This window comes from Rhopalosiphum maidis, chromosome 4 (assembly GCF_003676215.2).
Source record: "Rhopalosiphum maidis isolate BTI-1 chromosome 4, ASM367621v3, whole genome shotgun sequence".
Classification (NCBI taxonomy): domain Eukaryota; kingdom Metazoa; phylum Arthropoda; class Insecta; order Hemiptera; family Aphididae; genus Rhopalosiphum; species Rhopalosiphum maidis.
In genome coordinates, this window is record NC_040880.1 from 5032991 (window position 1) to 5051693 (window position 18703).

At 28.5% G+C, this 18703-nt stretch overlaps 2 protein-coding genes and 1 non-coding gene across 3 annotated transcripts; 2 read left to right on the forward strand and 1 right to left on the reverse strand.

The window, feature by feature from the left end:
* Nucleotides 1-1457: 1457 nt before the first annotated feature.
* LOC113548660 (PC4 and SFRS1-interacting protein-like) lies at nt 1458-9157 on the reverse strand. The gene is given in 5 exon segments (XM_026949657.1): nt 1458-2138; nt 2777-3128; nt 5024-5153; nt 5155-5678; nt 9130-9157. Coding segments are annotated over 4 exon segments (1644 nt in total). The 5' UTR covers nt 5670-5678; nt 9130-9157; the 3' UTR covers nt 1458-1491.
* Nucleotides 9158-9216: 59 nt separating this feature from the next.
* LOC113547993 lies at nt 9217-15124 on the forward strand. Its single transcript, XM_026948614.1, has 8 exons — nt 9217-9859; nt 10713-10835; nt 10942-11094; nt 11614-11810; nt 12342-12507; nt 13374-13618; nt 14046-14154; nt 14625-15124. The coding sequence occupies exons 1-8, from the start codon at nt 9217-9219 to the stop codon at nt 14744-14746; spliced, it is 1758 nt and encodes a 585-aa protein (XP_026804415.1). The 3' UTR covers nt 14747-15124.
* Nucleotides 15125-16458: 1334 nt separating this feature from the next.
* On the forward strand, nt 16459-16577 carry LOC113550729. Its single transcript, XR_003405040.1, has one exon. It is a non-coding gene; the product is annotated as a 5S ribosomal RNA (ribosomal RNA).
* Nucleotides 16578-18703: the final 2126 nt, after the last annotated feature.

Sequence of the window (18703 nt, forward strand, 5' to 3'; positions counted from 1 at the left end):
ATGTTTTTAATAATTGAGGATGGATTTTTTCTAAAAACAAATTCAAAATGAATCTTGTAGGTACCTAGTTTGTAAGAGTATGGAGACTTTAAATGTTATCTAAATATAAATATTAGCATTTCTTGGACATGAAACAATTTTGATCCTCTGAGCTGTTTATAGATTTGATGATAATTTTAATACGTTTTTCGTACTATGAATATTGATTAATTTTTCAGAAAATAAGCTTAAAAATAAAATACCTCATATGTTGTAATTGCAGTAATATTATTAATATTTTAATTTTAGTTTTTTTTACTATATTTAATAGCATTGTTACATTTTATTTTTATTTAATTGTTTAAAATTCTAACTTGTGTAACATTCAATATTTAAAAGTAATGATTTATCCTTAAATAGTTTTGTTATTTTGTTACTATTTAAAAAATGATTTACTTCGGAAACTTGAAACATACCAATCACTATTACATAAATTAATACTTTAAATTTTCTATACACAATAACATTTTAAAAATATTTAGACTAATTAGTACAATACACATAAATAAGCGAACATTAAAATTAAACCCAAAATAATGTTAAAAAAAATATAAAAATCACTAAAAATTTAAGGTTTGAAACAAAATTGTTTGTTCTACTTTTTTACAATTGTACATACTTATTTAAGTATGGTCAATACTCAGTGGTCACCTTATATTAAATCAAAGTCAAAATAATGTTACATCATATAACAATTTAATCAATTAAACATGTATTATTATATTTAGTTTCTTTACCTAAAGTGACAATCTTAAACAAACATATATTGTACTAGTATAATGAAAAAAAATTGTCTCACACAAATAATATTTAATACAACTCATTTCCATGGCATTTAAGTTATAAAGAAATAAATTATTTTAATTTTATAGCTACTTGTATACAATATAATTAATTCATTAGTTAAGGTAAAAAGTGGAAAATTGAAAAACATCTAAAACTATTGATACGTAATACAAAACTGTTCCATTAATTAATAAACGAGTAAATAATAACATTAATTTTGTAAGATATTTTTAACCTCATGTTATTATATTAATAAAATTTAATAATTATCACACTTTATTAGTAGAACCATTATAAGTAGCAAAATATTTATAAATATGATCAATACATTTAAAATATGAAGTTTAAACATTGTTTTTTGTCTTAATTGATTTGTAAATTCAACAAATGTACAATATTAAATAATTTCCAAAAGATTATATATGTAACTATAATTATAATATTATTCCCAATACTTTTCTATGAATTGTTTTTTTTAACCTCTTGTTTTATTTTGTTTGTTTTGATTTGATTAAATTTAACATAAAAATTATTAAATATTGTAGATAGATACAATTAAAAACCAATACTTATGGATACAAAATTTCTAATAATAACAAAAAACTAAAAAAAAAAAAAAAAATCAGTGTAGCAAATTGCACTTGTTTGCAAATATATAACAAGAAATTATTTGAGAAAATTTTCAGAAGTACAACCATAAATCTGATCATTGGTCAAATGTTGAGTCTTTGAGAAAAATACATTAACTTCTTGATTGTATACTTCTTGGAATGTTTGTCCATCAAGTACCGTAAATAATGATATACATTTATTTAATACCATTTGAGCTTTGCATCGAATTTGGTGTGCTTTATTAACATGTTCATTAGCTTCCTGATTACTTAAGCACCAGTTATTCATATCACCTACATACTTTGTCACTTTTATAATTTTATCAACAACATCTTTATGTTTTTTTAACATAAGAGCATTAAATTCTAATTCACTAATCTGTTCCAATGACTTCAATGCCATTTCATAATTTAACTTGCTATGATTAATTGATAAGGCAGAACATAAATTATGTATACAATCAAGCAAATTTACTTCTATTAGTAGCAAATTAATTTGATCTGCTTTGTTTGATTCCATTTTTTTCCACTCAACTTTTACATTTGTATGAGAACCCATGACATTTTTAATCAAATTAATTGGTGGAATTCTCTCATGTCTGTTGTTGTTCACTGGGCAAATTTCTTGTGATGCACTGTCCAATGAACATAGTATTTCTATTGCATTACCTTTCAAACTCTTCCTTGCTTTTTTTTTTGAACCTGAAATTAAAAATTACATGATATACCAGATGTTTATAATAAAAAAATGCATACATCACTTATATGACAATAAAAAATGTAAAAAAGCAAGCAAGGTCTGTCGCGGAAATTGTAATTTTACTATCTTCGATGATTATTTAACAGTATATGATAATATTGTAATACTTTTATAAAAAGTGAATCAATATAGTTACAAATCAAAATATTTAAGAATAATTTAAAGCGTTTATATGGTTTTTCAAATAATTCTGAAACATTTCTTTTTCTAACATTCAGCTTAATATATTGAATAATATAGACATTAGTTAATACACAAAATATGTAATTAAGCAACACATTTTACTTGTATTAAAATGGAATTTCTAAACTCTTAAATTATAAATTGTACTTAAGTAAAAAATATCAAATTGTTTTGTACTAAAAAAAAAAACCTGTACTCTTTTTGATGCAGTTTACAATTATATTAATGATAGAAAATGTTGAAAGAAAAAATCCCATCTTATAGAAACACTGTCTAAGGAATCATTAGTAAATTAATAATTATATAGAATATTTAATTTAATGATGGACATGAGTTAACATAAAATAATTAATAAACAAATTATAATACCTACAGGAAAAAATTAACAATACTTTACCTTTTGTTTTGATATTTTGTTTTAAAAAATCATCAGTTTCATCATTGCCAGAATTTTCAATTTTTAAAGTTTTGGAATTGGCTTTCTTCGGCTTTAAATGTATAGGCACTTTGGTAACAAATTCATGGTCAGATAATCGATTTGGCCTGATTTTACGACCAAAGCGAGATATACGACTTGAATCTGATAGCATTTTGTTACTTGATTCTGCACTATCCTTAATTTCAAGAGATTCAGCAGTTTCACAATAATTTAATGAAATATCACTTGATTCAGGCATAGATTCAGTTGTATTAAAAGTTTTAGAACTGTGTTCATTGGCAGCAACATTTTTATCTGCAGTCTCAGAATTCTGTAAATTATAATATTATTAAAATATATCATTATTTTTTTACATTTGAGAATGTTTTACTGATTTCATACTATAACTGAAACATACCTACTAAAGATAATACTATGTACCTATCTACTTAAACGTAAATAAAAATACAATATGTTTTTTATTTATATAATATATTAGTACTCGCATAATATAAGATATAGTAATGTTCTGACCTATACTTTTTTCAAAAAAAATTTAAACATAAATAAATTAAAATATTTTAATACTTAATAATATTATGTAATAAATATTTTAGTTTAAAAAATATATATTTAAAGAAGATAGATAATACAGTAAGAACATGTAACAAAGTAATTGTATTATTTATTATGACAGTATGAAGGACAAATATGTTGTTGTCAAATAATAAAATTGCTATAGTAAAGCAAATAATGAAAGACAAATAAGAATTTTGAATGAAATGTCAATACTACGCTGATATCAGAACATGTAAAAATTTAATATGCCCTTTTAATTTATTTTGTAAAAATGTGTTTTTTGTTAATATATTGGAATGTAAGCTAATTGCTATATCTATTAGGTATAAGTTCAACTAAATGATTTTTTTTTTCAGTTATAAATGTGTACTATTAATTTAATGCTGTGCAATTTATATATTTTAATATTTTATTTTCAATATTTATTTTTGACAAAAACAATTTAATTTTTTTTTTAATATCTGTATAATTAGCAGTTGACATTCGTGAACTGTAAAAAATGTTTGTACAATATGTTTTTATTTTTTTGAAAAAACTAGAAAAAACTATAAATATCTAAATGACATAAAATTTTTAAAAAAACTGTATAATATAAGAAAATTATTTGTTTCAAGAAAAATAGTGTTTAATCAAATAATATTGTTATATGTATTTCCTATAGAATAAATATATTTATGTACCTATTACCTTATCACTTTGTAGGTATGATATTTATTATCATCCATAAAAAATTATAGCTTTGTATTTATACAGCTCTGCTATGAAATAGGTAGTTCCTATATTAATATTAATATAACTAAATAAAAATTATTTATGAGTTATTGTTTGTTGTGTTAATCATTATTTGTACACAGATATAAAATTGAAATTTACAAAACTCACATTTCACTTTTAAAAAACACTACTAATTTTGTGTGTTATAATTTATTATATTAAATGTGTAAGTTACATTATTATTAAATTACTTATCTTAACATTTTAACTCCCAGTGACGACATTAACATTGCCAATTAGGTCTTTAGTAGGTTCACTGGGATACATTTAAAATTTCACAATTTCTAAAGCAACTGCTATGTAGTAATTCTATATTATGTTTTTACATAGTAGGTAAAAATGTGTTTAAACTAAAAAATAAAATAAAATAATAATACACAATATGCACTAAAAACCATTGTTACAATAATTGCAATAACATATTAGACCAATTTACTAAACAATATATTTACTTTAATATTATACATTTAAGTCATTGAAGTATGAGTTATTGCTTTTAGAATTTCAAAGAAGAACTGATACAAAAAACCAAACTAAAATAAACAAAATTCTTATTTTTAAACACTAATACCTATAGTAAATAATTAATCTTCTAACAGAATACTAACAATCATGACGTCATGTGTACCTATTATGAGTATTAAACGGGACCAATGATTACACATCATAACACAATAATATTACTGTACCTAATAATTATGTACTTACTTATCAATATTTGAACATAATAGTATGTTATTAATAACACATATTACATACTTAATACTCTATTAAATATTAACTAAAATACATAGGTATTAAAATTATATTTTATAACACTGCCATTTTCCTAGTCCATATTAAAAATAAAAATAAAAATAAGAAATTACTAACCAGCTTTCCATTCATTTTTCTTTCTAATAAAATATCATTCAATGGTTCCAACAATACTATAGGTTGAACTTCTGTGGGCATATAAATTCTTGACGTTTTTAGTTTCTTGGAGACTTCTTCAGTGTCTGACAGATAGTTTTCTTTTTAAATTTGTAGATTCAGATACTCTCTTTCTTGATTTAACTACTTTTATATCTTTTTTTATCTCATTAACTGACTTATCATCATTTTTCAAATTTAACTCAGTTTCATCTACATTTTTGGATTCATTTTCTAATGATAATTTTTGATTTAAGCTTTTTGTGGAAATTGGTGGCACAAATTCTTTAAAATCAACTTTGACATTGTTTTCAGGTTGAAAATCAATTTTTGTATCATTTTCTATTTGTACAAGAGCTTCAACAAATTTTTTAAATTTTTTTAATTTTTTTCGGGGCTTACCTAGTTTATATTTGTTTTCTTCATATAGACTGAGTACTTCTGATTTGCATTCACTGTAGTTACCAGTTCCATAAAAATATACATCATAAATTAGTTGTGATTCACTGTTAGTTTTAATACCAGATATTAGAGCAGGCCAAGCAGGATATCCACGTCGTTTTACAAAGACTTTGTCTTTGACAGAAAATATTTTTTCTGAAGACATTGAAAATACCTAGTTAAAATAAATAAAAATTAATAAATTATTATTTATTTATTTACCTATGTATGGGTTTTAAAAAAAAAAAAACCTGCTAACAAAAATCTTATATCAAGAAATAGTTTTTTGATACATTATTAGAATTATTATATAATGTAAATTTAAATTAAGTAAATAAATATTGTTTACATAATATTTAGAATACAGATTCAAGCAATATAGAAGATAACAGGGTTAATAAAATAAAATCAATAGATTTATGTCTATTTCTAACGAGTATAAACGTAGTGCTATACAATTTTAAAGAATTCAATATTATATGTAGGTATAGAATATAGATATAATATGCTAATATGCTAAATACCTATATTTTATAGGTGCATATTCAAGGTTGTTTAGGTAGGTAGTATTGTAGTAGGTATCTACTCATTTTAAAATAACTACAATTATCAAAAAACTTAATTTAATAAGTTATCTAAAAATTAAATGAATCAATGATAATTGGTTAATTTAGGAGTTCAACATTTATATTGAATGACATTTAATTGTCAATTAGATCGAAAAAATACATAGTTATCTTAGTTAAATAAGTATTAGAATGTATATTAGTAATGTAATGTAGAAAGGTACAAATACTACAAATAATATATATTGTGCCCAAGTATTCGGTAATATATAAGAAGTATAATCATAAACTTATACTATAATATTCTCCCATAATCTGAGAGCGTCAAAACCAATAAATTATATCGATCCGGACCACGTCTGTGCGACTGTGCATTATATATAAATAAGTACCTACTTACTTAATGCTTTAGTGCACGCGATCGTTCGCGAAAAACTTCGAACGTCAACGCTTTAAAAAGATGATATTGACCGGTACGCGTTTACTTTGACAAAAATTGCGAAAACAATTTACGAGCGTCTATAATGGAACTACCAGAATAGCGAATATCGGTCGATCGATTACGAAAACAAGTTGACAAAAATAAGTAAGATGGAAAGTGAAGACTCAAAACAAGAACAACTTGTACATAATATTTTGTACAATATTATTATAATCACGATAAGAATAACAAGTAAATTAAGCAAAACGACATCAAACAGATAATAATAACACTGTTGAGTGGAACTGAACTCTGACCCGAGTCTGGTCGACGAGTTCCCAACCAACACGACGGACAGGTCTAATTTTATACCTACGTAAATCATATTTAAAACACTCAAAACGGTACAACGGCAGCGGGTCGCGGTAAACCCCAGTGTTGCCACATGGGTCATAGACGGGGAAAGATCCGTCAACTGTAGTCTGCACGAAATCACGACGATTATTGTTACCTGTTGGTGTCACTTATTGATATTCATTTTGCTTTTTACAGATTTTTACAATAATTGATATTCTTACACAATATTGTCGTACACACAGTCGAGACTTAAGACGTAAATTTCACCCCACAAATTTGAGTGATTAAAAAAAGTAATGCTTGTCTCATAGAAAAGTAACCCAACTGTACCTCAGGCATTGGCGGCAGCAGTAATGTATGTATAGCACGTGACTCGGGTGGTCTAAGATTAAATTAATATAATATACAGTGAAACCGGCTTGGATCTAGAGTCTCTAATGTTCATGATCTAGACCCATCGACACAGCATAGTGTGATACTCAGATGTACCAGAGCCCTCGCAGTAGCGGACCCAGTACTTAATTTTGGGAGTGGCAAAAGTACAAAACAATTTACAACTAAACAACATCTACACAATATCCTGTAACTAAAATGCACTACTGCATTACAGTAGAAAATACAAGGCAACTACGGTTGTTGGGGGGTGGCAAATGCCCCTTTGACACACCACTGGATCAGCCACTGCCGTAGAGTTCAAAGCGCCTACACGCCACACGCTGTCATATGCTCTTGTGTACTTATATTAAATTAATAAATAGCCATTTTAAAAGTATCGTCGACTTTACACTTATTCCGAACCAACAGCTGTAGCGACGAAAAGTAGGCACCCTATCAATAGTATAATAATTTGTCGTTAGTGTGAGCGAGTGCATTTATATTTTAAACACAAAATGTTGAAAACCCTTACGTGGATATTTATGTATTTATTTTATTACAATTCGTAATAACATTGATGACTTCGTTATCGCTACTATATGAACATGACATTAAAAACCGCATCATTACCGCGAATGCAATGTCATTTTTAGGAATACTATCGACCGATGTGTTATTGTAAGTTATAATATTATATTATATTGGCATGGCTAGTGGCAACAGACGATGTACCTATCTGATAAGGACTTACAGTTAAATAGTATTTATATATAGTATAAATAGTGAATACAATAATTGGAAACGGCCTAAAATAAACAAGTACATCGTATATGCCATGTAATTACAATATTCTATATTCTCGAGGACGGTTATTCGTGGAAATATCGACAACGGAAAAAAGATATAAGCTACAGACTAAACAATATTATGGGTCAATGCCGTAGCCAGGATTTTTTCCGGGTGGGGGGGCCTTGATTTTTAGCGGCCAAAATAGAATTAAGTTTGCACTGTATTTCTGACAATATAATTAATTTTATTCAATACATATTCAAATCAAGATCAAGTAAGTTTGATAAGAGCGGCTTTGCTTTATCACCACAAACGGTAATTAAATTAATAAAATTATTGTCGTCTGACGTTTCGGGGGGAGTGGGAGGGAGGCTTGAGTCCGGAAGCCCCCTGACTGCGGCACTGTTATGGGTACCTATCAACATTTTATCTTTAATTATATATAACTACACCTACAATAATATGTATCTAAAACAAAGCTTAATAGTTAATGCAGTGAAAACTCTTTACAACGAAAAACTCTGTACAACGTAAACATTATATAATAATGGTTGGTTTGCTTCATTATCCACTAGTCAATTCATTCTCTATAACGTATAGTCACTCTAATCTAAATGTTTCATAATACAATTTACCTGTTAAGCATTATAAATTATAAAAATAATCGGCAAAAATACTGAAATTTCCAAGAACGATTACATTCTTTCATTATCTACTTTTAATATCGTAATAATACTATTATTAACGATATCAAATATATTCATTTTATTATAGACGTAATTTCTAACAAAAATTTTGTTTTTTTTTTGAAACCCTCTCTATCACGAAAACTTTCTTTAACGAAAGAAATCTCTTGGTCCCTTCAGATTCGTTATAAAGAGTTTTCACTGTACTTAAAATATTTAAATCTATTTCGTACTATTGTCTATTTATAACGCAAACATTGCAGCTTTTATTTATAGTATTATATTATGTTATTATAAAATCAACAACCGTTTTGTTTATTATGGATACGACGATAATACGAAATAAATGTTATTTTGTCATAATATTTTGATATACGACTAAAAATGTTTTGGATAATAATTATATTTATCGCTAATACGTGGAGGATTTACGGAGAAGCAGTGCCGGTGACCGCGGCAATCGCCGGACAACACGATCCGTCATTCGAGATTTTTCTGGAAAAACGACTGGACGAAATAATGGCGGGCACGTCCACGGGTCGGCCGGTCGTCGTCAGCATGCCCGACGCGTCGCCGAAAGCCGTGCCGTGGCGGCCGCTGCACTTGTACGACGGCTTTTTCGGCCATCACCGGCCGCAGCCGTATGCGGCTACGGCAAAGAAGCCCGCGGCTCGCCGTCGCGTCACGCAACGCCCGAAGAACGCGACCGGCGGCGAGTCGTCCACTGCCGGCGCCGCGGCCGCCCCCGTCCATTTCGCCACCGAAGAAGAGTGCGAGTCGGCCAATCCTGGACGGGCGTGCGTATGTCGCACGACCGATCTCCTGGATTTGGTCGTGCAATGGCTGGACGAGGCGGTGATGTCGGCGGCCGACGACGAAGTAGGCGGCGGCGAGACGGCCGCGCTGAGGTGTCGGTCGTTCAAGACCGTCCCGGCGGCGTTTGTGGTGTATCCCGCCACGGCGGCGGCCGACGGCGACGCGACGATTGCACCTGCCACCGACGTCCCGGTTGACGTGGTGGTCGAGCGAAACGGCGGCAAAACCGGCGGCCGTCCGAGCCGAGGCGGCAGTGGCGTCGGCGCCGTCAAAGAAGCTCCCACGTGGAAACAAATTAATTTCAACGATGTCCTTAACTACCAACTGGAAAGGTCCTCGACAGACGGTAAGAGCTGCTGTGGCCTTGAGGTGAAGTGAGGGGTGCCGGTCAATTTTTTCCTGACGAGCCCTCGGGATTTTATTTTATTTTATTAACGCGAGACCCGGGGACGAGCCTAACGATGCAGAAATCAGGATTGTTTTATTTTTACAAAATTGATAATTTTACACATTTTCAAAGATATTATTATTATTATTATTATTATGTTATAGGTACCTTTCTATACTACGTATGACTGCATAATATATAAACTTGTAATAGGTCAATTATTTGAGGGTAAAAAGGGTGTCACCTCTTCAACCAGACCACCTCAATATATATTTTAAATACAAGAAATAATTAATATTTATTATATTTTTTATTGAAGAATTTCATTCTCGTACGCACACACGCACATATCGATAACAATATACTACTCACTATACGACATTTACAGCAACTTATTGTTTTGAAAAAATTGAAGTCAGACGGAGCACTTGCCATAATGAATTTTTAATGTTATTACAAAAACTATAATTTTATCAAATCCCTCTTTTTAAGTTACTATGTACAGTTAAAAATTATATAAGATTAAATTTCTTCAGTGTTTCATCGATTAGTGGACATTTTTATATTGTATTTAAATCTTTTTTTTAGTATTAAATTCAAACACGTAACTTAAATTTAATTTTTTCAAAACTAAATCTATAATCTAATATTAATGTTATAATCAGCATTGTTAAATTATTGTTATACAAGGCCTATAGGAATATCATAAATTATCCTTATTCTTTCCTTGTCGATTTCACTATTAATATTTCCATTCGCTGAAGAATAGCAGCTCTTGTAACTATATATGTATCCAACACCTCTTTTTTAGATCACTACGCAGTACAATATGGCCTAGTCGGAAGCGACACCAAAGTCCAATGTGTAATCAACGGTAACGGAACAAAAATGAATTCGTTCAAATGGGATTTTAAACGGGGCAAACATAAAACTAGTAAATATGCGTAAACTATACAGTACGAATTTTAGGTGTTTTACAGCCACTAGTCACTACTCATTACTATATACATATTACAATATAGAATGTTTTGTCTTATAAGATTCTACGGTCACCGGCACAGATACGAATATCTTATTGATATTGGCCATGGAACCTGGAGATAGTAAAAATTATACTTGCATACCAAAAACAGATGTGGTCGGAGATTCTAAAAATGGCGCTTCCAACAAACAGTATAAGCATTACGTTATAGGTACATATTATGAATATGATTACGCCGTGAGGGTGATAATAATAATAATTATTATGAATATTATTATTACAATAATAATAACACGAACTAATTTTTTCTACTTTAACTGAACACACATACTCAAAAAACAATTCTTTGATCCTTCAAATACATTTTTTTTTTATTAGGTAGGTATACTATTTAAGTTTTATAAATACATATAATGTATTATACAGGATGTAACAAAAAATAGCTGGCAAAGTGGCAACATTTATATAATTAATTAATTATACCTTTCTGGTTTGATTTTTTTCTTATATCCTGTATCATATTGTATGTATTTACTCTGTACTCATGATTTGTATGTCTAATAACAATGAAAAAGTAAAACATTGCGTAGTAGAATTAATGGCATCTTAATAATGACTACTGCGTATAGTCGTACATAGAGGGTAATACATTGTAAAAACGTTCATCTTTTTCAATACTAATACATAACGTTTATAATTACATATATTATATTTACGCAATTTTATAAAGCCGTTGAAAAAGCCATTTACGAGATCCGCGGATCAGCGGTTTACAAAACTCGCGATGGCGGCGGTTGTACGCACGAGCTAACCGTTCGCGTACAAAAACAATTACCAAGTTCCATGCTTTCCGTACTGTGTCCAGAGGGTTCGTCGGAGTACGCATGCAACGTCATCGTGGAAAATCCAAAGTGTGCCGAAGACGAAGTAATGCACTATTTATTATATTTATATACTAGGGTCATCACTCATCGGATGTGTCCACCAAACAAATTTCTGGAAGGGATTAATTCCCTCGTTTACGTGATTGAGAGGGGAATATAATTTTGATTGTACTTTCTTCTTTTAATTCAAAAATATTATAACCGCACTTTTATAGCCACACTAGATAAAATCATATAAATATTATTTGTATTTCGTCACCACTTTTTATATTTTATGAATTTATAATATAATTTTATATTACCCAAATAACTGTGGCTATTCTAAATGGATAAAATAAAAATAAAACTACATATATTTTATTAAATAATGGCTAATTATACAATATATATTTGTCGCTATTTAATTATATATAATTAAATGTAATAACTAATAAGTAAACAAGTTCTAAGGGAGGTACTACACTTATAACACCCCTTCCCTCCACCAGAATATATAGAAGCCTATAAAATATTCATACATAATATTAAATATACTACATCGCTGTGTTTAACAAGTTTTGTAATTTTAAAATAGAGAACGATAGAAATAAAATATTTGGTAATGTTAAACGACAATTCTACGTATTTGGCTCGGATAAGAACGAACAAGAAAGGTCGAATCGCACTGCGCTACCAAAAACTATTGGCGAAAATATCGAGTGTCTTGGCTTCAAACCTTAATAAAACGATGACGGTTCCAAGTAAATATGAACTCTTTCTAACACATACATGAACAGAGGCATATTTAAGAGTGGATAGAGAGTGAGGGGGGCAAGGGAAAACTTTTTTAAACGTCCCTAGAACATAATAAATATTGAGTTAATCCAGATAACGTGATTAAAATATGTTGACACTATAAAGGAGGCGCGTAGTACTGTAGTTCTGTAAAAGCTCATAAAAAGAATAATATTTTGACAGAACTAATACAATATAGATTCGTAGAAATGGAGATTGTACACTCTATAGCCTTTGGGAGTTAAATTAATAAATAAATAATCGGCTAGGTTAAGAATAAAAATTAATATTACGACATATTTCGTACATTAAATGGATGCTACAACCGCATATTATGTGTTATCCATGACACCGTTCAACAAACGTAAAGTATTTGCTTTCAGTATAAACCGTTTTTGTATCGTTAGGTTTGATATCAGAGAGAATTGACTTGATCAAAAGTAAGAACATTATCAATTATTTTTCGGCAGATTTTTACGATATTTTTATTTACATTTATATACTTATATAGTTTATTTAAGTATATTATTTATGTTATTATTGTTATTGAAAAAATTTTAAATCAACTTATCATAATATTAAAAGTAAAATAAACGACTTTAATGGCTATATCATAAAACTTATAAAATAGACCGCCTCCGCTCAGAATCGTTTTTTGTAGACAATATGATATAACGTTGAATTTAACTTAAACACGCCCATTTCAATGATCCACTTGACACCCTGCAATGTTACATCAAAGCGATACAGCATACTTGACTACTTGTTTTTATCTTATCTATTCCCTTGCTATACGTGCATTCCACATATTTTCCATATTTTTGTTTTTCAGTAATGTCTAAGTTGTCGTTGATCGGAACAAATTTTGCACCTGATCACATAAGTACATACAATTTCATTTCTTGTTCACCGGGTTTCGGCATTCGGGAGGTGTTTTGTGCTGCTTGTCCGCCACAACATTACAGTCCGGACAAATCCATTAAATGTTTAAAATGTGCCAAAGGTTTTCATCAACCGGTCGCCGGATCAGAAAAATGCGTCAAGTGTACAAATATTTTTACCAGTGGTTGTCATATGGTAAGTACCAGTACTACACTATTTAATAACGTAAACGTAAAATCGGTCATTTTTATTAGTTTGCTCACCTTTTTCCTACATAGTATGCAGATTATAGGATATAACTATTTGTACTTAGATTTTAGATTATCTTTGTTACTAATTCGTATAAAATATTAATATTTCTATTTAATTTGGTTTATAATAATAATAATAAAAGGGTTTGATAGTTTGGAAATATTATCGGATTATTAAATTAAATTAAAATTATAAAAGTTAAGATAAATAACAAATATGGAGCAAATTAAATCTTTATGGTTTAATTAATTAATATTCATAACAGTTACATTTTATATTGAAATGAATATGTATATAAATATAGTTATATGTATCTAAAATTACAATATGTTATATTTTTTCATACTAAAACATTTATATGTATTTGCAGAATGAAATTTCATCGACCGTGTATTATGTCATCTATTTAATTATTTTTTTGGTTCTTTTATTTATTGCGTGTTTCTGTGCGTTTTATGGCCGCGAAGAGAAAGAAAAAAGTATGTTTGTATAACTACATTATTGTCTATATGCATACATTAGTTGTATAATAAGTAGGTATTCGTTTATTATACTTTATACCACAGCATAATATTATAGTATAATTAAAATACTATATCAGTGACTTCTGTAACTTTTGTATCTTTAATATATTATTATTTTTTAATTAAACAAAAACAATATCATGAAATTATACATTGTTCATTATAATATTATATCATGAACTTATGACACACGTTACACGTTTTACATAATGTAATAAAAGAAAAAAAAATGAAGTGTGTTGGATGACCGTTTGTCGCTAACAGCAACGGTTACTAAATACGGTCCCTAATTCAAAATTTCGTATAGTTTGATCAAGTCATTTTTATCCTTTCCCTATTAATAATAAAAATGCAAAAATATTTATTCGAATAATTAATTTGTATGTGGCTGATTACACCATTTTAATTTTTATTACATCTTTCAGGCATAAATATGATACCGAGGAAAATTAGGAAAAGATTTAAGAAAAAGAAAAAATACAGTTTGCTTTCCCAAACGGAAGATACAGCAGATAATAGCACAGCACATAATAGCAGCGTAGATTAGGTTTTTAGGTAATAACCAGATGGTGGTGTAGACCAGAACTCTGACACAGATACTCGCGTGATCATGAAGTATAAAGAGTTAACCTGGTGATTTGGAACATATTAAAAAGTTATCGTGGTGAAATATCTTCAAGACACAGATAACCAACGATCAGCTACGAGGACAATTTCATTTGAACGGACATCTCCTCAATCAAAGGACGCGACATTGGACGACCAAGTCCTGGAATAACTAAAGACTGTCCTTTTCATGACAATGACGTACAAATCAAGTCCCCTCAAGCGCGCCTGAATAGGCCACGCTTTACGCGAACGGAGGTTGTGATTAGACGCAACTTATTTGAACGGATCTAATTCAATCTTCCTGTTTCATCCATCATTATACTAAATTATTATTTATTTGTGACAATCCTTTTATACTGTAATACAATTTACGGAGTCTATGTTTACCGGATCACCAAGGTATGCCGCGCCCGACGACATAACTCTATTTCCAATTATTGTACATTATATAGAATAACTTTTATAGAAATAAACAGCTTATATACAGCTTAAAACCAACGTGTTCATAATGTGTATACTTATAAGTTATAACAAATGGCAGCACTCTATTTTAACACGTGTACTGTTTCAATTTGGGTAGAAGACATTAAACTAAACTTTTTATTTTTTTTAAATATTTTCCTAATATTTTCCTCGGCATTATCTTTATGTTTGAAATATGCGATAAAAATTTAAATGATTTAATCAGTCAGTAGTCACATACAAATTATATTTTTAAACCGAACGCAGACACGCCTGCCTATAATAGTTTTAACATTTTTGAAAAAATGTATATTGTAGTATTGTACGATTTTAAATAATATTTTTATTGTAATTAATATTTAAAAAAACCTATAATGGCCGCTGCTGTCGATGATAATTATTAATTTACGATCAATATAAAAAATAAATTATATTCTACTATAAATATAAATTATAAAATAACTATAAATTTCTGTGTTTTAACAAAAAAATATTATTAGACGATAAACATTTCATTATTGTACAATATATTTTCTGTAGTTATTTACTATTCATAGTTTAAAAAATTATAATTATATACCATTAGTTTTTGTTTTGCTCCCTGACGAAATAACCATATTTTTTATTATTATTATATATTATTATTTAGGAATTTACTATTTCTCGTTATAATTTAACATTTTCTAGTTAATTCAAAAACAATTTTTGAAAAATCGAGAATTTTGAAATATTTTGCTTATTACTTCTAAGGTAAGTTTGAGCGAATTTTTTGAAAATACCATCAAAAAACACATTTTGAAAAAAAGATCCAAAATATCGCTTGGGAGCACCTGCATTTTTGCCACAATTCGTACATATTCGTGATAATAAAATAATAAATTCCCGGTACATATGAATCAATGAATCTTTTCAAAATGAATACGTTTTATTTATTATCTATATACTATATTATTTTATTTATTGATTACTAATGCGATAGTTGTTAATCCGCTTTTGAAAATGTTCAAAAAAAGAGAATACGTTTTCTGATGCAGTGATTGTAATTTGAATAGTTTAAATTGAAATCGTATAAATTGCTATTATCGTGGAATTTATTAAATTCTAATTACTATTATCATTGATATATAATATGATATACCTACATAAATATTATGATATTTAATTATAAGTATTTTCTACCATATCTGCGCCAACGACCATACCACGTTGAATACACCAGTTCTCGTCCGATCACTGAAGTTAAGCAACGTCGGGCGTAGTTAGTACTTGGATGGGTGACCGCTTGGGAACACTACGTGCCGTTGGCCTCCTCCACTTTTTGTCGCGTTGTCAAATTTTTTTTTTTATTATTTTTCAAGTACACTATACAAAAATATTTTTACCTTACTTTATCCATTAAGCCACAACAAACTCATTTTAGATTCAAATATATATCTACCTACTATTTATATTTTATTTATTTTATTAAAATATTTTGCATTCATATTGCATTATTATTACCTCTGCTTCCGGTTCTTCTACAGCTGTCATCTGTCGCGCCATATCAACGTTTTTACCGAAATTTCGTATCACGCGACGAGCCGCAAGTATGTTGACGCATACATACATGGTATTATAAATTATAATACAACACCCAGGCGCAGATCTAGAAATGAAATAAGCAGAGGGGTTTGATGAAAAAATTTGCTTCAAGTACATAAAAGTATATAGGTATATATTATAGTTAAATTACCTAACTTAACCGGGGGGGGGACTGAGTACCTCAACTAATTTTTTAATACTTAGATAGAAATAGGCTTATAAGAATATTATTATGAATTAGGCAAAGACTTGAAAATTAATATTATGTCACACTATATTGTTATGGATATATATATATATAAATGATAATGTGTATCTTATACAGTTCTAAAAGCAATAAATTAAAAGTAGTTTTTATTAATATATTTTTAAAAGGCTCCTTCTTTAATAGCTGCCTTAGGGCTCCGAGACTCTTCGACTTGGCATTGTGATTGTATGTTTAAAGTTTATACGTACGTATTTTTACATATCTGTGTATAGTACATAACGATTTCCAACGAAATTTATTGTATAGCATAAATCAACCAAAGACGTTCTATACAATAAGATGCAGTTAATGCCTTATTCGTTGCACATAGCGATTGTACGTCTTTCTTTCGTCTAATATTTGAAATATTTCAAGTAGGTACCTAACACCTAAGGGCTTAGGGGAGAGCTTCTGCAATATTGTTTATACAAAAATTTAAAATGTCAATTATGATTTTATTATTATTAATTTGATACCTAAATAATATAATAAACTGCTATTTAGGTAGTACCTAGATACCTAAAAAATAATTTATTTGATCATGAAAAAAATTGTTTATTTAAGTTAGTTTTTGATATTTAAAAAAAATTTCCAGCTGAAATTTTACATTTTTTAGTAGAATTTTCGCGGTTAAAATGCATTTTTTGTAGCATTATATTGGTAATTTTTCAATTATTATTAATATTACAATGATGTATTTTGTTATTGTTGTTTATATGTTTGTCATTAATTTTTAGAACAATTATGATGTTTCTAACTTCAATTTTGAGTTTGCAGATCTCTAGTAAGATGTAAGAAATTTAGTAAGTACTTTGGGAGAACATAAATTATAATTATAGTTAGTATTTTTGTAATAATTCAAGATAAACAAAAAAATTAAAAATTAAGAAAAACTGGCAATATTTGCGCAAAATCAGTTTTTGAAAAAAATGAATACTGTTCGTTACTTCTATGTTATTATTGTCAACATTAAATTCAATTTTTAATTTCATCTAATCACAAATTCACAAGTACATAATATATAACGATAAAAACTAAAAAAATACTAATATTTCAAATAGTACGAGAAAAGCTAAAATATTTTGAAATTTATATCGTGTCTGTATATAAATGTCTAACTTTAATTTAAATACTTGGTAAAAATGTAAATTTATGTAAATTAATGTAAAGTTATTAATTTTTAAATAACAAGAAATATAAAATCATTCTCATTTTTTCTCACATTTTTGTTTTTTTTGTTTTTATTAGAAAAATATACTGTCTATTTTTACTCTTGACTTCCTAAAGTATACTTTGACTAGCTACTCCATAAAAATGTTAACGCTTATATTTACCTTGTATTTTATATTATGAATTCAATGGTTACCTATGCCTATAATAGAATACTAAAGATTGGTGTATGTTTTTAATACTTACAGATTGGTGTTACCTACTTACACCTATAGGTTAGGTATATATTATAGTATGTAAATCCCAGTATGTTATTATGGAATTGGTTTACAGCATTTATTTAGATTCTAATATTTTAAACTGAAGTTTGAAGGATACCTATATGATTTTCTATAGTCAATAAAGTTACTCATACAAACATCGATGAAACAGCTA